This window comes from Rhinoraja longicauda, chromosome 32, assembly GCF_053455715.1.
Source record: "Rhinoraja longicauda isolate Sanriku21f chromosome 32, sRhiLon1.1, whole genome shotgun sequence".
Classification (NCBI taxonomy): domain Eukaryota; kingdom Metazoa; phylum Chordata; class Chondrichthyes; order Rajiformes; family Arhynchobatidae; genus Rhinoraja; species Rhinoraja longicauda.
In genome coordinates this window covers 15610843-15632377 of record NC_135984.1, presented here as the reverse complement: position 1 = coordinate 15632377, position 21535 = coordinate 15610843, and the positions used below count along the sequence as shown (strand labels likewise).

The 21535-nt window shown below is 42.1% G+C and overlaps 2 protein-coding genes across 3 annotated transcripts in view; one reads left to right on the top strand and one right to left on the bottom strand.

Annotated features, from left to right (window-relative positions):
• The window catches only part of LOC144608750 (potassium-transporting ATPase alpha chain 2-like), a 44878-nt gene extending 30809 nt beyond the window's left edge, over positions 1-14069 (bottom strand). The window contains exons 1-6 of the mRNA XM_078426819.1: positions 13953-14069; positions 12497-12610; positions 11480-11614; positions 9490-9607; positions 7710-7978; positions 3238-3436 (exon numbers count right to left, since the gene is read on the bottom strand). Coding sequence (XP_078282945.1) covers positions 3238-3436; positions 7710-7978; positions 9490-9607; positions 11480-11614; positions 12497-12610; positions 13953-14054 — 937 coding nt within the window. The 5' untranslated portion in view covers positions 14055-14069. The remainder of the gene's footprint in view (positions 1-3237; positions 3437-7709; positions 7979-9489; positions 9608-11479; positions 11615-12496; positions 12611-13952) is intronic.
• The window catches only part of LOC144608751 (uncharacterized protein CXorf65-like), a 66028-nt gene that overhangs the window by 30500 nt on the left and 13993 nt on the right, over positions 1-21535 (top strand). The gene's annotated exons all lie outside the window — the stretch shown is intronic.

Below are 21535 nucleotides of genomic sequence, written 5' to 3'. Positions count from 1 at the left end.
TTCTCTTTTTTTATTGTGCTCAACTCAAATGAAATGAACCCATTCACATTCAAATATACAACTTCCGATCAGTAGGCACACACCTCCTCCACCCTGATGTACCATCCAGTAAGACCATGGCTGATCTAATTGTAACCTCAACTCTGCATTCCCATTCATCTGCAGTAGTCTTGCACTCCTACTTAGTAAGTATCTATCCAGCCACTCCTTATAAGCAGCCACTCTTTGAGTGCGAAACATTCAAGACTCATAACAAAATATTGCCTCATCTCCATTTTAAATGGGTAACCCTAGTTTTTGATTATTTCACAAGGGAATACATCCATCCTGCCACGGCTCTTAGAATCTTTTACTATTCCATCAAGTTCTTTCCCATCCTTCTAAATGTCTGGTTCTATCCAGTCTTTTTGCAAAAGTTCATAGTATTCCAGGTATTAGGCCAGTCTTCTGCACTTAGCAACCCTTTAACATTGAAGGTGACTTGCTTCTACTCAGAGTGTACCCCGGGTGTGGGGAGAGCGAGAGGAGAGGGGAGCCCCTGATCGCGGGCGGGCGGCTCCGCTAACGGCGTCCATCTTGTTTGTGCAAACGAAGAGAGAGGCCGTGCGTGCCCTATGGTGAAGTCATACGCACAGCACTTTGAAAAATGTGTTTAGAAATGAAAGTTTTAAGCTTTAAAATCTCTCTAACTTAAAAAATATACGACCAGGTCGCCAGGAGAGTGGTGATTAAGGTGGCGCAAAAATTGTGGCGCTATGGTTTACCGTTTTGGCTGCAAGTTTCAAAACCACACAGACACACACACACACACACACACACACACAGACACTAGACCAAGTGGGCCCGTTTCTCGTAGAGGGGGGACAGGGAAGGGGAGAGGGTATGACTGAGGAGCCCTGGACCCAAAGCCTCTCCTGTATTGGTGTAGCACCCTCAGCCCCCATTCAATCCGCCTTATTCCCCCCCTCCTCCCCCGGCTGACCCACTTCATCCGCCCTACGCACCCCTACTTTCCCCTCCTCTGCCCACACTCCCACTTGCCCCTCCCCTGCCCCCACCCCCATTCCCCCCAGCCCTGCCTCCACCCCCACAGCCCTGCCTCCTCCCCCATCCCCACCCCTATTCCCCCTCCCCCACTCTCCCTCCCCGCACCCCACTCTCCCCCCCCCGCACCCCACTCTCCCCCCACCCCAATCTTCCCTCCTCCCCACCCGCACTTTCCCCCACTATGCCCTCCTCCCCAGCGCTACTCTCCCCCCCACCTCACTCTCGCCTCCCCCACCCTCCCACTCTCCCCCACCCCCCTTTCCCCATCCCCCTTTTCCCCACCCTCACTCTCTCCTGCCTTCCCCACACCCCTCCTCCTCCCCAGCTGCTCTCCCCCCACCCCACTCCCATTCTTCCCACCCCCCTTTCTCCACCCCTTCCCCTTTCCCCCTCACTCCCACTCTCTCCTCCCCCACCCCTTCCTTCCCTACTCTCTCCTCTACCCTCCTACCCCCATCCTCCACTCACTCGGCCCCCCACGCCCACTCCCCCCCCCCCCCGGACCCGTTGGCGGCTAAAGCCACTTACCGAGCGTGCAGGGAGGAGGAGGGAGCTCCGGAGTGCGGCCGTTACTGTGGCCTGGCCGAGCCCGGACTACTCGAGACGGATAGCACGGCAGCTGAGACCCGGCAGATGTGGGAGACCGATAGCGCGGCTGGGCGGCTGGGTCTACTCGAGGCCGGTGGCGGCAGCAGGAGGTGCGCACAAGATAGCGGAACGTGAGGAGGAGGAGGAGAGCGGCCGCCATCTTTCTGAAGTCGCGACAGGGCCTTGGGTGGCAGCGGCCGCTGAAGGAGGAGGAGCAGCTGCCCGCTGCGGCTTGTGTGCGGTAATGGTGCGGGGCGCTGGGCCCGGGCGATAGCGGGGACTCGAAGACACCGTGGGTTGAAGGGACGGAAGGTAAGGATGAGTGGACCATTAGTCCGACCATCTCCCTCCTGGTCGGAGTGTCCCCCGGGTGTGGGAGAGTGGGGAGAGTGAGGGGAGAGAGGAAAGAAGCGAGAGGAGAGGGGAGCCCCTGATTGCCCCTGAACTTCCGCTAACGGCATCCATCTTGTTTGTGTGAGTGAAGAGAGAGGCCGTGCGTGCCCTATGGTGACGTCATGCGCACAGCACTTTGAAAAATGTGTTTAGAAATGAACGTTTTAAACTTTAAAATGTCTCTAACTTAAAAAATATATGAGAAATTTGAATAAAATTTGTTTTTAAAAGTCGGCAGGAGAGTGGTGATTAAGGTGGCGCAAAAATTGTGGCGCTATGATTTACTGTTTTGGCTGTAGGTGCACATTTTCAGAGAGATATACATATATATAATATATATATATATATATATATATATATATATATACACACACACAAGATCTGAGTTTTAGTAATAGACAAGCACAAGTGTGCCCGTTGGGCCCGTAATAGTATATAGATAGATAGATAGATATAGATGGTTGAGATCTTTGCACTAATCATCTTGTTTGTAGTACATAAAAACATGCTTCCCTATTTAAAATAAGGAAATTGATGACAATTATAACTGTACAGACAGAAGACAATAGGTACAAAGCAACCTATATATAATACATATCATAGTTTCATATATACCGTGGATATACCACAACCAACAATATAGTGAGCATTTGTGTTCCAATATCACAGGGAGGCAGTGATATATATTCCCAGCAGAATATAACACATATTTGTTTATGTAAGTCACACTGAAAATAGCAGTACTGTGGAGGAAGCAACAACTCAGCATCCTGTATTTGGAATTAACAATCTGGGAATGCAACAGTGGAAACGGAATGGAGAGAGAGTGGGTGCACACTGTGGAAAAATGTTCAAATTGCCTGTGCATCTATGTAATATATATTTTATAAGTTCAAAAAACACATTCATGCTATCTTCATTTACAAAGTGGGTGTTAAAGTTGTCCCAAACATTTACATTATATTGGAGTTCCACTGTACTGTGCTAAATATTATACTCAGAATTTTTTTAATTCATCTTCATGTTTTAAAAAAATGTATGTATCGTATCGTAAAATGACAACAAGCATTATTTGAAGATATTGTCGGGAGATCGTTGACTTATCAAAATGATAAAACTAGACAAATGTTACCTGATTGGACTGTCAATATGCTGGGTCAAAATCAGTATGATTCTATCAATATAGATTAAATCACATGGCTCCTGTACCTGCCTGTTCTTCACTGGTATCTGCTGTGTAGATTTGATTGTCAAACCACAAATGTGCTACAGTCATTCGATTCTGGGTAAGTGTTCCTGTTTTATCAGAGCAGATAATCGAAATGGAGCCCAAAGTCTCAACAGCCTCCAGATTTTTTACGAGGCAGTTCTTCTTGGCCATTCTTTTGGCTGTTAGGGTGAGACTAACCTGAGGGAAAAATGGACAGAGGGCAAACTTAAGTTATTATTTATAATTTAACGTGTGACACAGGTTCAGACCATCTCGTTAAATAATTTGTGTAGGAAGGAACTGCAGATGCTGGTTTAATCCGAAGATAGACACAAAAAGCTGGAGCAACTCAGCGGGACAGGCAGCATCTCTGGAGAGAAGGAATGACCAAAGAAGGTTCTCAACCCAAAACGTCACCCTGTCCTTCTCACCAGAGTTGCTTCCTGTCTCGCTGAGTTACTCCAGCTTTTTGTGTATATCATTAAATAACTTCGTATTGTAATAAAACCAAATCATAAAAACAGAAGAATAATTACACTTTTAAGAATGGTATTATCACAGTGTGAAAAGCACAACTACAATACTGAATCATGCCTGGGGGTATTTAGTGATCACAGATTTTGAAGCTGATACGTTGTATTCTACATAGACCTCAGAACCCAGCAACTCAACCGTTAACTATTTTCAATAAACTGGTTCTGAAAATATCAGTCATATGAAAAATTCTTCACCAAATGCACCATCTCCATCAAATATCACGGCAAAACAACACCTCTTGGAAGACCTACTAAAGTTAAAGCCACCACACACTTTGTAAGGAGTTCAATGGTAATAATTTAATGATGTATTGTTGTCCAATCCTGGACATCACGCCCAACACCAAACGCCTTTTTTTTGTTATGGCATCCCTGATAATCATTGGGTCATGGATGCCACTGTGACCTTACAAGTTGAATAAATGCCTCCCTATTGATATCACAACCTCAGTAGTCAGTGGTCAAATTTGTGATGGATTCACAGCCACTCTATTGCTGAGTTAAAGGAAATTAGTCACTTACAAACTTCACCTAAAATTATATAGTATTACAAGGTCTGGAAGTCATTTAATGACAAGACTACTAATCAACCTTTCCTTATTGCACAGAACTACATCTAATATAGCTTGTTCCCCAGTTGGTACCCCAATATAAACTAGAAAACCATCTTGTATACACTTTATGAATTTGTTCTCCAGATTTTATGCTGATTTGGTTTGTATGGAGGTTAAAGGCCCCAATAATCATTACATTCCCTTTATTTCACACACCTGTGATATACTACAGGTGCATCCAGAAAGTATTCAGCCCCCTTCACATTTTCCACATTTTGTTACATTACAGCCTTATTTTAAAATGGATTAAATTCTTTTTTTATCATCAATCTACACATAATACCGCAGAAGGAAGAAGTGAAAACAGGTGTTTAGAAATTTTTGCAAAGTAATTAAAAAGAAATAACTGAAATATCACATTTACATAAGTATTCAGACCCTTTGCTATGACACTCAAAATTGAGCTTAGGTTCATCCTGTTTCCATTCATTATCCTCGAGATGTTTCTACAACTTGATTGGAGTCCACCAGTGGTAAATTAAATTGATTGGACATGATTTGGAAAGGCACACACCTGTCTATATAAGGTTCCACAGTTGACAGTGCATGTCAGAGCAAAAACCAAGCCATGCAGATGAAGGAATTGTCCGTAGACCTCCGAGACAGGATTGTGTCGAGACACAGATCTGGGGAAAGGTATAAAAAATGTTGGCAGCAATGCAGGTCCTGAAGAGCACAGTGGCTTCCATCATTCTTAAATGGAACAACTTTGGAACCACCAGGACTCTTCATAGAGCTGGCTGCCCGGCCAAACTGAGCAATCGGGGGAGAAGGGCCTTGGTCAGGGAGGTGACCAAGAACCTGATGGTCACTCTGACAGAGCTCCAGAGTTCCCCTGTGATGGGAGAATCTTCCAGCAGCACTCCACCAATCAGGCCTTTATGGTAGAGTGGCCAGACGGAAGCCACTCCTCAGTAAAAGGCACATGACAGCCCGCTTGGTGTTTGCCAAAAGGCACCTAAAGGACTCTCAGACCATGAGAAACCAGATTCTCTGGTCTGATGAAACCAAGATTGAACTCTTTGACCTGAATGCCAAGCGTCACGCCTGGAGGAAGCCAGGCACCGCTCATCACCTGGTCAATACCATACCTACGGTGAAGCATGGTGGCAGCGGCAATTTGTTTTTGGGCTGTTTTTCAGCGGCAGGAACTGGGAGACTAGTCAGGATTGAGAGAAAGATGAACGGAGCAAAGTACAGAGAGGTCCTTGATGAAAACCTGCTCCAGAGCGTTCTGGACCTCAGACTGGGGAAGAGGTTCACCTTCCAAAAGGTGGTTGTCTAAGCACACGGCCAAGACAATACAGGAGTGGCTTCATGACAAGTCTGTGAATGTCCTTGAGTGGCCCGGCCAGAGCCCGGACTTGAACCTGATCGAACATCTCTGGAGGGATCTGAAAATAGCTGTGATTCGATGCTCCACATCCAACCTGACAAAGCTTGAGAGGATCTGCAGAGAAGAATGGGAGAAATTACCCAAATACAGGTGTGCCAAACTTGTAGCATCATACCCAAGAAGACTTGAGGCTGTAATCGCTGCCAAAGGTGCCTCAAAGTACTGAGTGAAGGGGTCTGAATACTTATGTAAATGTGATATTTCAGTTATTTCTTTTTAACTACTTCGCAAAAATTTCTAAACACAAGTTCTTGCTTTTTTATTATGGGGTGTTGTGTGTAGATTGATGATTAAAAAAAAGAATTTAATCCATTCTAAAATAAGGTTGTAATGTAACAAAATGTATAAAATGAAGGGGTCTGAATACTTTCTGAATGCACTGTATAACTTCCCTTACTGCCATTATTTGGATGCCCATATGCAGCTGCTACCAATATATTGTGTACCTTGCTCGTTTTAGGTCCATCTATTTTGAATATGTTTCTTGATTTTCTGAGCTAAATCCTTTTTCATCACACTACTTTCTTTACCCCATTCTTTATCATCAAGGATACCCCTACTTCTTTCATTTTGCTTATCACTTCAAAATGTTAAGGACATTGGAATATTTTATTACCATCCTTGGTCACTTTCCAATCACAGCCCTGTGAAAAGCTATTAGATTGTATCCATTTAATTTATTTGTGCCATTAGTCTGCCTGGTGTTAGAAATTCTGTACGTATTTTGATAAATTGCCCTCTAAGGTGCCTTTTTAAAAAAATCATTTCTCACCAAGCTGTCTCTAATAAAGATACACTCTGATATTTGTGCACATTCTCCTGCACGATGACTCTGCTCTTTCTCTTTAACATTCTATTTTCCCCTCCTACCCTCATCCCACCAACTATTTAGTTTAAAGCCTTATGTAAAGCTCTCTATTCTCAAAGGCACTGACCATAATAGAATAGTTGTTTCTTGCTCCTCGACTGTTGTCAATGCCCCATGAATTGAAATCCATTCTCCCTCAGCAAAATTTAGACCACATATTAGATCCTTGATTTCATTAACTCTGTCAATTTGCATGTGGTCCGTTGGTAATCCAGAGATTGTTGTCTTCATTGTTTTAATTTGGACCCACCTGCTCATACTCCTTCTGGAACACCTTCTCCTCAGTCGTATCTATGATGTTGGTTCCACATGTTCCCCCCTTCTTCCCAAGTTCTTCTCAAGCCTTAAAGAAATGTCCTTAATTCTGACACTAGTCAGACAGCACATCCTATGCACTTGTATTTATTATTCCAGAGAACAGTACTGTATCTATCTGCTTATAACATTCTCCTCTATTCTTACTACTCTAACTTGACTTCCCCAAATTAAATGACCACTTTGTACTATATTGTTAAGATCTGTTTGCTCAACATTCTCTCTGCTCTTGTCCAAGAGAAGTTCACACTATTGGATAAGAACAATGTTGCAGGTCCTTCACTGCTAATCTCTGGGTGTCCATACCTGCCTCACTTATAAACACTCTTACATTATTCACTGCAGAACAAATCTGAGTATAACTGCCTTTTGCATCAAAGTATCCAGAATATACAGCGATTGTTGGCCCAAACTCACTTCCTCTATTACTAATCTTTAAAATGTTGCATGATTTCCACCCCCACAATGATGTTTGGCCCAGTGTCGGTTAATTTTTACCAAGCATTTCCTGTTGCCCACTATCACCTAAAACAATCCCTCCAGCCCAAATAAAGCCCTTTCTCTTCTCCTAGCTGCCTGTGGAAGTGAGCAGGCAAATCTTCCTTCATTTCTACTCCCGTTTTGGGCTAAAGTCTAAAATCTGTTCATCCATATTGTATTCATGCCCTTCCCTACGAGCAAAAGCTCCAAGTAAACCAATAGAGACTGAGACCAGAACCATGTGTTAACATTGTGAACTTACGGTGAGAGTGGCCAGAAGACCTTCAGGGACATTAGCAACAATTATGCCAATCAAGAAGATGATGGAATCCAGTATTCTGTAGCCTAGACAAATTGAAATGATGAAGAAAACGACTCCCATTCCCACAGCTAATCCAGTTATAAAGTAGACAAAATGTTCAATTTCTTTTGCGATTGGAGTCTTCTCATTTCCTACTGCCGATGCAAGAGATGCAATTCCTCCAATGATGGTGCGATCTCCTGTGCTGATCACCATGCCTGTGGCAGTGCCTTTGAAATTGTAAGAAAAAAAATATTTTACTAATTGGTGCAAAAATGAAGTTAAGAAGCACGTTTAGAAGGCAAAGGGGCAAGTAAAAAATATTGGCAGGTAAGATCAAGGAAAAACTAAAAACTGTTGGAGGAACTCAGAGTCAGGTAGAATGCATGGAGGAAAATTAATAAACGAGAGTCTGAAGGATCACAACATGAAACATCTAACAACAGCTAACAATGACCTGCTTCCTTTATCATCATTACCGTTTAATATATCTTTCATTCATTGTTCTTTATCTCTCTACATCATCGTCTATATCTTTTGTTTCCCTTTTCCATAACTAGTCTGAAGGGTCGGCCCAAAACATCACCTATTCCTTCTCTCCAGAGATGCTGCCTGTCCCACTGAGTTACTACAGCATTTTGTGTCGATCTTTGGTTTAAACCAGCATCTGCAGTTTCCTCCTACACATGAAACGTCATCTGTTCATTTCGCTTCACAGATCCTCAAGTCCTCCAGCACTGTGATTATTGCTCAGGATTTAACCATCTGTGTCTCCAAGGAAAACCCAATGTTTTATGTGATGGACCAATTAGTCTCCTCCCTCTACCTTGATTTCTATAAATTTCCCCATGCCCACATTGGTACTGAAGCCATTGTTCCCAATGGATATAATTGTATCTTCTGCTTCACTTGCAGATGACAATTTGACTGGAGTTTGAAATGACCTGCATGTGTGCACTAATTCCTAGGAAGTCAAACAAGAATCCTCAATCCATGGAAGTTTTACATTATAGAGAGGGAATCTGTTCCAAGGAAGGTCATTAATAACCTGTGAATGCAGCATAATATTCTTCCAAACTACAATTAATTTTGGGAAATCAGAATGTCAAACCTTTCAAAAACCTGAACTACATGAAAATAATTCCTATTGAAGCAGAAGCATGATTGGTCATTTATAATTTACTTTTACAAATAAATTATAAATGTTGAACTGTGCATGCGAATGCACTTTGAAAGGTTCAAAAAATCATCTGCTGTCTCCACGACAATATAATAGTAGCTGTGTGTTACCCTCCCCCTCCAAACTCTGATTAGACTGAAGTCAATGGAAGCTAATTTTGGAAAAGGAGTACAATGTACTGCAGCCATCATTTAACCAAGTTTGACTTTCTATCCCTCATGATTTCTCACATTTTTCAAACAGTGCAAAAAATATTGACAATCTGACACTGCCCTTTCCAATAACAGCTGTTCTGTATTCACAATATAAATCCACACCTGACGAATACAGATTGGCCCGAGGAATCATAACACAGTAGGATTAGTGGCTTTAGTTGCATGGTGGACAAACAGTTTGCAACATAGGTTCTGTAGAGATAAACACAAAATGCTGGAGTAACTCAGCGGGACAGGCAGCATCTCTGGAGAGAAGGAATGGGTGACGTTTCGGGTCGAGACCCCTCCTTAGACTCATTTATCTGTAGAGATAAATTTGAAATACTGTCAGCTACTTCCAGCTTACCTTCAAGACAAGTGGTGGAATAGTAGCCGATGTTCTTTGTTTCGACTGGATTCTCATGTGTGCATTCAGTGGTTCGAGACTGTGCTTCAGACTCACCAGTGAGAGAAGAATTATCCACCTTACACAAAGAAACAAAATTAATGGAGTTTAAGTTTATTTACCCGTAGAATAATCTTCTTTAAAAAGAAGATTTTAAGCTTTAATTTCAGTAATATCAGTCTGGAGTGTCTTCCTGAAATGATGGTGGAGGGAGATTCAATGCTATATTTTGAAAGGAAAGTAGGTTTCGACCGAGAAAGTAAAGAAATTGGTACAATGCCATTGATAATAAGCAAGATAGTGGAGCTAATTTGAAGTTCAAAGAGAAAGACTGTTGCACTGATTTCAACCAATAACCTCTTCTGTGCCATTCAAAGAAATGTCATGAGTGTTGTTAAAACCAAGAGTGTCAAGATCAAGTGTTTAATTATCATCTGCACCAGGAATGGAACAATGAAATGCCTAATGCATTAATGCAATAAAATAACAATAAATATACAATAATCAATACAATAAATTAATAATCAGTGATACTGGTTAACCAGACCACAATAGTGCAAAAATCAAAGTACATAATGCAATCAAAACAAAGTCCATAGTAGTTTGTTGCTGAGAGAGGGTTGTGGTTAGGGCTGTTTTACAAAAACCTAATGGTTGTTGGGAAGAAGCTGTTCTTCAGCCTCAAGGTCATTTTTCTCAAGCTCCAGCACTACTTTCTTGATGGTCACAGTGAAATGAGAGCATTACCAGGGCAGTATGGATGTTTATGATATTAGCTGCCTTTTTGAGGCAATGCTTCCTGTATTCGATTGTGGGGAGGTCAATACCCGTGATGGAACAGGCAATGTCCACCACTTTCTGCAGCCTCCTTCATTCCTAGGCATTTAAGTTACCAAACCAAGCCACGATTCAACCAGTCAGTGTGGCTCTCTACCATACACCTGTGGAAGTTTGATCTATGGTTCCTTTCCTGAAGTCAACATTCAGCTCCTTGGTCTTGCGAACAGTGAGAACAAGATTGTTGTTCAAACACCATTTAATCAGATTTTTGAATCTTGCTCCTGTACTCTGACTCATCGTTAATCATTATTTGTCCAACAGTGATATCATTGGTGAATGTAAATTTGCGTTGGATCCATGTCTGGCTACACAGTCATATCATATCATATCATATATATACAGCCGGAAACAGGCCTTTTCGGCCCTCCAAGTCCGTGCCGCCCAGCGATCCCCGTACATTAACACTATCCTACACCCACTAGGGACAATTTTTACATTTACCCAGCCAATTAACCTACATACCTGTACGTCTTTGGAGTGTGGGAGGAAACCGAAGATCTCGGAGAAAACCCACGCAGGTCACGGGGAGAACGTACAAACTCCTTACAGTACAGCACCCGTAGTCAGGATCGAACCTGAGTCTCCGGCGCTGCATTCGCTGTAAAGCAGCAACTCTACCGCTGCGCTACCGTGCCGTCATGGGTGCAGAGAGTGGAGCAGGGGACTGAGCACACATCCTTGCTCCCATGCCATTTTGTTGAGAGGTTTCTCCCTCGTTTCTGCACTGAAGGAAATTTCTGTTCTTTAGATTTAGTCTGTGTAGCTTGGTACAGTTGAAGTTGGGTTAATTCCACAGGGGAAAAGAGAAACCATGACAAGCAGCCTGAATGGCTCCCGCACACCATCTGATAGATGATGATGAGCAAACTGAGAGTAGGTGGGCCACTTATCTTCTCAATGAGGGAATGATTTGCAGTATTGGGGAACCTGAACAACAAAGAAAATTTACTGAAAATAGATCTGTTTTTTCTTATAATCTACCATGAAAAAGCATCCATATTTAAACAGATTATTTTCAAAGATATTATTGTGCCTACATTAGAGGGTAAAGAAAACGCTGCAGAAACTTAGTTCCAGAATACGCATTAATTTAAAATGGAATAAATTCTACCTTGCAACCCTGGACAGAAAGGAAACGAATGTCTGCTGGAATCCGATCACCACCTTTGATCTCCACAATATCGCCAACAACCAGTTTGTCTGCTATAATTTGTTGTTTTATGCCATCCCTAATAACAAGGGCTTGCTGGAAAGGAATATTCAATATGCTAACCAATTTATTAGAACAAGAATTTGTCATTTTAACTGCTATTCATTGTTATACAAATTATAAATGAATCATTGGTTGAATAAAGACTAGGATAAACATTTAAACTTCTTTGAAAGGCATAATCCAAGTTTAAGTATTGCTGAACTTAAACCATATCATAGAACAGGCGGCACGGTGGCGCAGTGGTAGAGTTGCTGCCTTACAGCGAGTGCAGCGCCGGAGACTCAGGTTCGATCCTGACTACGGGCACCGTCTGTACGGAGTTTGTACGTTCTCCCCGTGACCTTCGTGGGTTTTCTCCGAGATCTTCGGTCTCCTCCCACACTCCAAAGACGTACAGGTTTGTAGGTTAATTTTTAGATTTAGATTTAGATTCTAATTGACTGGGTAAATGTAAAAATTGTCCCTAGTGTGTGTGTAGGATAGTGTTAATGTGCGGGGATCGCGGGGCGGCGCGGACTCGGTGGGCCGAAGGGCCTGTTTCCGCGCTGTATCTCTAAAAAAATAATAATACTGATTCAGCAATTTGCTGCTCTTGCCCCTACCCTGCCTTGTCATAAACAGATGGGCAAGTAGGCCTTTCTCTTAATCCTTTGGTAGCAGTTTTGAGACAAGTGAGAGTTTGCTCAGCCACAAGAACAGTTAAGAATCACCACATTGGTGAGAGATTAGACTTATAAAAGGTCAGTCTGGCAAGGAAAAGCAAGTTTCTTCCTGGAAAGGGTACCAAATTTCTAATGTCACCTGGCAACTTTTTGCTTACATTTGTAGTAAAAACTATTTACAGGCTTTTGTTTAAAAGAATCCTCAAACTCTCATAAATTCCATCAATGAACAATTCATAATAACAGATCATACCTGGGGAACCAGCTTTTGAAAGCTCGCCATGATATTGGTACTCTTTGCTTCTTGATAATAGGCAAAGCAGCCAGTGATGATGACAACTCCAGCAAGTACAACACCTAGATACAACTGAAGACCCAAAATTATTATTAAATCGAATTCCAGGTTCATGAAAATAAATAGGAAGTTATTCATTGAAATAATTTAACCCAGAGCAAAGTCATGCGAGTTCTTTTCTAATTGAACTACCCGAGTTATGAAGTTCAAGTTATGAGCCATCATGATGTCAATGGAATTTCTGCATTGGAGTTATGTGGGACGTTATTCCTTTTAGATTATTGTGGAGGTATTGAAGTTGGGGCACCTTGAATGGAAAAGGGATAGTCCTTTTGGATTGTGGTACGAAATCCATCTATGACCTTCACAGAGCCATTAATAATACCAAGCGGGAACGCTGGACTCTGCTGGAGTTCCGAGGCAATGACACGGATACCTGTATATAGCAAGGCTTGCACACTATGACAGGCTACAAAGCAAAGGCAACAGTGGGTCCGTCCATGAACTAGATGCTTTCAACGCCAACTTGGGACAGAGGTTCAGTGGTGGAATGTCACCCACTCTGCCAGTCTCAGTTGCATCTGTACCAGCAGTTACTGTGACAGATGTAAGATTGGTTTTACTGAGGGAAAGGAATTGGAATAAGAACTCATGGGATAGGAATTCAAACCTTTGTTTAAAAATGGCTGCAGTACATTGTATTCCTTTTCCCTGAGAAATCTTATGTTAAGAAAACATAAGAAAACAGGAGCAGGTCAATTAGTCCCTCAAGTCTATCCTGCCATTCAATATGGCAATAATGTTCAATATAATATATTTTTGTATAAACCAGCATGTGCCGTTCCTTGTATCTGTCGTTCAATATGGCCATGGCAGGCTTCATATCTTGCCAGTTCCACATATCCTTAATTCCTTGTTCCTTTAAAAAATATAATCACATTCCTCTTTAACTACATAGCCAATGATGCAGCCTCCACAATAGCTTGTGGTAAAAGATTCCAGAGATTCACTGCTCTCTGCAAGGAGGGAGCAACCAGGAATAGGGGAGGCAAGGAGTTACCAGAAAAAATAAACTGGATATTGATGCAGGAAAATGCCAGGAAAGAGGAGGACATAATGGGAGAGTGCACCAACGTAAAATAATGTAAAATAATGAGGCCCCACAATTCTATTTTAGAAATCTCCTAAAAACTCACCTTTCAAGATTGACCACTGCTTGTCACTCCTTTTCCAATATATAGCAGCTACTAAGCTTCCAGCTATCAACGTTTGTGTATGTCCTACATGCCATATTATGGGCTTACAAGCCCAGACAATACCAAATCAATAGATATTAGTTCAGGAAGCAACATAGCAAATGTTTCAAGATAATTGCTTCCCAATTTTACACGCAGGGTACGTTCTTTTTACTTACATTGTCTTTGGCTGTGGTGTTGCCTTCTACTAGCTGGAAAGCAAAAGCAGTCCAGCAAAGTATCGCTCCAATCCAGAGCAGAAGGGAGAAACCACCAATCATTTGCTTCAAAAACTTGACAATCTCAGAAGTGCGCTTAGGAGGTGTCAGGACATTGGGGCCATCTCGAGCTAGGATCTCGGCTGCTCTTTTGCTGGTCAGACCCTGTGTAAATAATCCAAGTCAAAACTGCCGTAACCAAAAGTAAGACTAAATAATTAGGTCTGATATGGCATTTTATGGGATACTTTATAGTCGTTTGATTATTTGCTTCAACTAGCAATGTCTTCCACTGAAAAAACATGAAACTATTGATCCATAATCTCTGTTCTAAAGCCCATTCCAATATTGCCATTGCCTTTAAGCCATGATTGAACAATTAAGTCCTGTGATAATGCATAAACTGGAGCTCAAATTATACATTTTCTAAAATATTCAGCATGAAGTCAGAAAAGACGTGTTCGGACTGGAAAGGCTAGTTATAATCGAGACTACGCATCATAGAAGTTGACAATGATGCAAATATGAGAATTACGCACTTCATAAGCTAATTACTTTGCATCAAAACAGTGGAATATCAAAAACATGTCTGCAAGTCAAGTGCTGCCCTTGCAGTTCTCACGAACTGCTTTTCAAATCCAGGCAAGACAGGTCTTTAATTTGATTACCAAAAAAATACTGAGATTTTTTCTTCACAGTCAGTGATATTTAAGACAATCTTGTGTAGGAAAATAACTGCACATGCTGGTATAAATCGAAGGTATCACAAAATGCTGGAGTAACTCAGCGGGTCAGGCAGCACCTCAGGAGAGAAGCATCTCTCCTGAGATGCTGCCTGACCCGCTGAGTTACTCCAGCATTTTGTGATATTTAAGACAATCTTTGCCATTATTATTCCAGGAAACCTATTTTAAACTTAAGTTTCAAGCTTGGAAGACAGGCTGCTGATGATAATTGTAAGATTGGCTGCTGCTTTTACGATTTCATGAGATACAAACTAGAAAGATCTATGGTTCAACTGTAGCTCTGCACCAACTTGACTAATCGCAGATACTGACCCAAAGTGCCACAATAGCACTCACAAACACCAAGCTGAGAAGGGCAAAATCAGCTGGGCTTTCCACTTTAGGTAACCATACAAAAATTCTGACTGGAAGCACCGTATTTAGGTCAGCCGTTATGTCAATGATGATTATTCTAATTGTCAAATCACCTCCAACTGATCACACTCAGAATTCAAACTCTAAAGTGCAGTCATCACCACAAGAAAACTTACCTCAGCAAGGAGTTATGCCCTTAGGAAATGAGAACATTTCAAGATACAAGAGGCATATTACTTGATTTTTTTTAATAACTAGGACATTATGTTCTATTCTGTTATTGCTCCTGTAAGTACATGCAGCTAGAAATTGCAATCAGTATCTCACATTTCCAATGGGAAATATTCTTTGGCTTGACATTTATGCTTAAGCTGTATTTGACAGCAGCCTGGATGGCATACTTGTTCACTGAAGCATGAATGAGATGTGGATACAAGACAATCAGCTCTGGACTTTGCTCCCCAAATTATCCTAAACCAAGTTTTCTTTCTGTTCTCTCACAAAATTGTAAATAGATTATCTAATAGCCAAAATATCAGGAAAATGCACAGGGTGCAAATTTATCTTTGGTTGGCGGTGTTAAATGTACTATTACATAGATCATCTGCCATTTAATCTTCCAAATATTCACTTCCCATTGAAATCAATGATACAAAATTAGTGTCCAGTCAGGAACCGACACATTTGTCAGTTTAACATAGATTGTGGGAAGACTACTGGAACCTATCATCAGGCATAGTGTCTGAACATTTGCTGATCGGAATCAGCTGAGGTTCAGTGAGATTCAGAACAAAAATTCTCTTTAAAAAAAAGAAAAGAGTGAAATTACTTGTTCTCTCCAAGACTGAAAAGCTAACATTACTGGGGAATTAAAATGCTGAGATTGATAGAATTATCCTTGCATATAGGTACGTGGGCACATAGATTAAAGACAGTAAATGGAATTGAAGTACAAATCAACCACAGCCTGAGTTAACAAAAATACTTTAGTTAGACCTGTTCACCATTCTTCGTATCAGAATTCATAATGTTAGAATTTTAATATATATTATACGGTGAACTTGTTTTGTGCAATGACAGCCCTTGTTTTGCTTGGAATCTAAACTGCAGTTTACATAATAGAGATTTCACACAATGCAGAACAAATCCATTGTTTATACAGTAAGAAAAAGTTCAATAATCTGCCAAGTTGTATGATTCAACATCTAATCATTTTTATGCAGAAATCCCAATATTTATATTGCTTTTTTTCTAATTATTTGATAATATATTTTGCTTTCATTAACCTTTGAAATATCAAGAGCGGACCATGAAAAAAAAATGCAGATTCTCCGCTACATTCTTTTATTAGATTAAAGGCTGAATTTTAATGCAGTCGACTCACTTTTAAAAGGTTGCTTTCATATTTTTTTACCAGTTCCTTAACAGGTTGTTGATGGTCATGCTGAAAAAGATCAGAATGAAAATATCATTAGAGGAATTTCAGTAGGTTTCATTATTTTCTTCTGCAAAGTTAATTTTGTGAATAAAGTTGCTGCTACAATTAAGTTCTTTAATTCTATTTATATTCATCCAACAGGTAAAAGTGAAACAAAACTGCAATAATCCGATGTTCGATTGTTTGTAAATCCTGATCATCACCCATGTGTTGGGAACGTGAGCTGGGGGTCCAGAGTAGAAGTAAGGTGTGTGGTCAGAACCAGGGGTCCGAAGTACAGCTAAGGCCACACTGTGAATTAGGTCTGCAGCCAAAGCACCAATGATCAGGAAGGCAAGCACATTTGCAGCCGGAGCCGGGATCCGGAATGTTTTGGTATTTCCCTTTCCCTTTCACCCTACTTGCTTCATTGAAAAACTGTGTAACATGAAATAAAAGCATGTGTTAGGTATTAATAGGAGTACCATTCACAGTCCCAAAAATCTACAATGCCAGCATTACTACAAGTACCAATGTCTCTGGATCAATGCAGTTCTTCTGTAGTTTTCCAATTCACGTTTAATCATGGTTTAATTGCTTAGCTGGTTGCCAGTAATTAGAATCAGCCTTACACTGAAAAACAATAACGTCATTCTCAATTTACAGAATTTCGCATTATCTATTTACATCAACTCATCCAGGCTCACATAAACTTTGTGAACAGAACAGGTCGTCAATATTACAGATTCAAAATGATAGTGGACCACATGGTATATAGATTACCACTTGCTAAGTAATAATTGGTTGTATCATCAAATTTTCTTGAAAGGTTTTGCTGTTTTGCCCACTGACCATCAATTTAACAAAAACAAAAATGAGAATGGCAAAATACTAAAGAAAACTTTTGCATTACGGACCATTGTCAATGGCCTCAACAGCAGCCGTTTCCCTCCCCCTCTCCTATTATGCACACAGAAACCAAACATATTAAAACATTAAGACACTGGTAACCATAGGTAATAATCGATTAGTTTAACAAATAGTTTTTCAACATTGGTTGCTTTATTCTTAACAAGTTGTCCTTCTTTCTAAGATTAGAAAGCTGGTCAAGCACTGTAAAACTTTCTTGCTTGTGGTGAAAGTAGTTGTACAGCGAGTCTAAATTACTGAATGGCCAGCAGTGATAAAACACAAACACCTGGTTTCTCCCTGGAAGTAATTTTCCCCAACTGCCTCTTGAATACTGCTGTTTTTGTGACTACTTCCATGATGCCATCCTTCATTGAATCAGCACATGATTCAGCAGCATCGGCAGTGGCCAAAGGTTCTTCTTTTCTTCACCACTAATTTCCATCCTGCAATCAAATTCACTTCTTCGACACCTCTCTCCCCTTTCTTGATCTCACAGTCTCCGTCACAGGAAATAGACTATCGACTGACGTCTTTTACAAACCCACTGACTCCCACACTATCTCGACTACATTTCTTCCCACCCTGCTTCCTGCAAAGATTCTATCCCCCTACTCCCAATTCCTGTCTAGGCCACATCTGCGCCCAAGATGAGGTGTTCCATACCAGGACATCCGAGATCTCCGCATTCTTTAAGGAACGGGGGTTCCCCTCTCCCATCACAGATGAGGCCCTCACACATGTCTCCTCGGCACCCTGCAGCTCCACACTTGCTCCCCCCCTCCCCCTAATTGCAACAGAGACACAGTCCCCCTAGTCCTTACCTTTCACCCCATCAGCCGTTGCATACAACACATAATCCTCCAACATTTTCACCACCTCCAACGGGATCCCACCACTAGTCACATCTTCCCATTTCCATCCCTTTCCGCCTTCCACAGGGACCTTTCCCTCTGCAACTCCCTGGTTAACTTATCCCGTCCTACCCAAACCACCCCCTCCCCAGGTACCTTCCCCTGCAATCGCAGGAGATGCAACACCTGTCCCTCTACCTCCTCCCTTGACTCTGTTCAAGGACCCTGACAGTCATTTCAGGTTAGGCAGAGGTTCACGCACATCCTCCAACCTCATCTACTATATCCGTTGTTCAAGATGTGACACAGCCCCCTCCCCCTAGTCGCAACAGAGACAGAGTCCCCCTAATCGATGTTCATAGTCCGTTCGCTATGCTCATAATTCTCCATTTTTTGTTGCCATTCTTTATCCAGCTACCAAGTGTGTTATGCTTGACATCAAATTCAGCCTGTGTTCCTTTGCATGATCTTCCTTCACTGTGGGACTTCAATGCCTTGCACTTGGCTTCTAGTTTTCAAGTTAAATTGTCTTTTATGTTTTGGTTATTCATTATTTTAATCTGCAATGTAAGGGTTAACTCCAAAGCTCAATTCAAATTAGTTTTATGGAAATTGAAGCTGACACTAATGTATTCCATCAAATGTACTCTGTACACTCAAATCTATTTCACTGTTATGCCTACCAGGATTGCAATAAAATAACCAAAACAAATGCTTCGCGAGCAACCAAAATGGCAGGGGAATAGTAAATGCCTAGGATGTCAAAAGATATGGGTTATTCCAAACAGAAGACATTAGACAGGAACCAGTGGTTAGTTGAATTATCAGGTTATCCCTCTGCAACAGTCCATAAAAGGAAATTTGCAAATTGCAGTGACAAATAGAAAAAAAGATGGAATATCATCTAGTTGACATGGGGTGGGGGGGATGTCATCTTCCGTGGATCCAGGATAAATGGGTAGCACTGTAAACAGGGATGGTGGCCAGACCATCCCTGTATATGACATCATGTGAGCCATAGAAAAGGTGAAGGTAAATTGTCTTTTTTTCAGTCTTCTTCTTCTTCTTGCATATGGCGTGCCCAGCCTAAAGTTGTAGGTCAAGTGTAGACATCCAGGCCAGGACAGCATCTGGTGCTGGGTGAATGGCCTTGATGCCACCAGGGAAAAGCCTCAGTGAGCACTCATTCACGATGTGTGGGATGGTCTGGTCTGGTCTGGATATCCGCGGTCGCAAGAAGGGCTGTCTGTCTGTCATCCCCCACTTGTGCAGGTGATGGACTGTTGGGCCTGGAAGGTGCGGATCCCGTTCAGGGTTAGCCATTGCTTGCGATAGAGGTCAAATCCCGGTGGTTTCACTGTGGGGTCTGTGATGACCTCTCTGTTGTTGGTGTTGACATCTTTCCAGGCTCTGCATCACTCAGTCTTGGGGTCAAAGTCTTCCAGGGATTTGGCTGAAGACGAGAAGGGTTTGTGGGACCTCAGGCACATTTTGGGCAGATTGTTCAAGTCAGCATAGATGGGAAGGTCAGGGTTAGCCTCGATGATGCACCAATCTGTCAACATCCTCTCCCTTCTGCGTGTGCTGGGAGGGGCGATGTGAGAGAGGACAGGGAGCCACTGCAAAGATGTTGACTTAAGCGTCTCTGTGATGACCCGCATTGCAGAGTTAAGGACAGTGTCAACTCATTTGGTGTGGCAGCAATTAGCCCAAGCTGTTGAGCAAAACCCGGCTGTTGAGTAGACTAGGGCTAAGCTTGCGGTACGAAGGGTGTGTGCATTGGAACCCCAGCTGTTGCCTGCAAGTTTCCTGATGATGTTGACCCTTGCTTTCAGTTTAACAGCCACCCTCTTCAAGTGTTCACGATAGGTGAGGGTGCGGTCCAGGGTGACTCTGAGATACCTGGGGAATTCCTCATTCTTCACTGGCTTACCACAAAAGGACACTCGGAGCTTTGCATTGGCGAGCCGATTGCTGAGGTGAGAGGCAGTGACAGTTGTCTTAGGCGGGTTGGGGTGAAGTCACCAGAAGGTGAAGTACTCCTCCATTCCCTTCAAGTCTTGGGTTAGCACTCTGCTGATATCCCCAAGGGCAGCTCCCTGGTAAGCAAGGGCAAAGTCATCTGCATATGCAAACTTCCTGGATGAGGTAGTTGGTATGTCACTCACATAGATGTTGAAGAGTAGGGGAGCTAGGACAGAGCCCTGCGGGAGGCCATCATTCAGGGTCCTGACAGAGCTGGTCTGGTCCCCAAGTGAGAACCTAAATCTACAGTTGCTGAGGATGGATGAGAGGCCACGCATGGTGGTTTTGGCACTTCAAGATTCTGGAAGTTTTCAGCAACAATAGTTTCCCTTTTTTCCAGTGAAGGAAAATCAAAAACCAGAGGGCATTGGTATAAAGTACGAGGGAAGAATTTAAAAGGGGCATACATGGAGAAAGTATGTAGGGAGGAACTGTAAATGTTGGTTTAAACCAGAGAAAGTGGTTGAGACAAGTACAATAACATTTAAGAGACATTTGTCTATTGTCTATTGTCTATATGGGGAGAAGGCAGGCACGGGTTACTGATTGTGGATGATCAGCCATGATCACAATGAATGGCGGTGCTGGCTCGAAGGGCCAAATGGCCTCCTCCTGCACCTATTTTTTATGTTTCTATGTTTCTATGGATAGGTACATAGATGGAAAAGGTTAGATGTATGTGAGCCTAATGTGGACAAATGGAAAGAGCTTAGATGGTAGACAAGTTCAAGTTGTGCTGAACGGCCTGTTTCTGTGCTCTATCTCCTAACATTTCTAAAATAGGAGGAACCAGCCTATAAATGATTGCACCTTTATTCAACAGTATCTTACTTTCTTGGATCCATTTAGATGAGGTAGTTTTAGAGTCTGAAGCTCTTCAGCATGGAAACAAGCCCTTCTGTCCACCTTGTCCATGTCAACTAAGTTAGCACCATGGGTTAGTCCTAGTTACTTACATTTGGCCATTTGCCCTTAAAACTCTTCCTATCCATTTCTCTGTCCAACTGTCTTTTAAAAGTAGTAACTACATGAGCTTCTAAAACAACTTCTGAGAGTTCATTACAGATACGGACTATCGTCTAAATGAAAAGTTGCCCCCAAGGTCCCTCTTAAGTATCTCATCTCTCACCTTAAGGCTCTACCCTCTCCTTTTAAAACATCCTACCCTGGGGAAAAAAGACTGAGCGTTCCCTTTATCCCTGCCCCTCATGATCTTGCACACCTCAATTTTCTATTCTA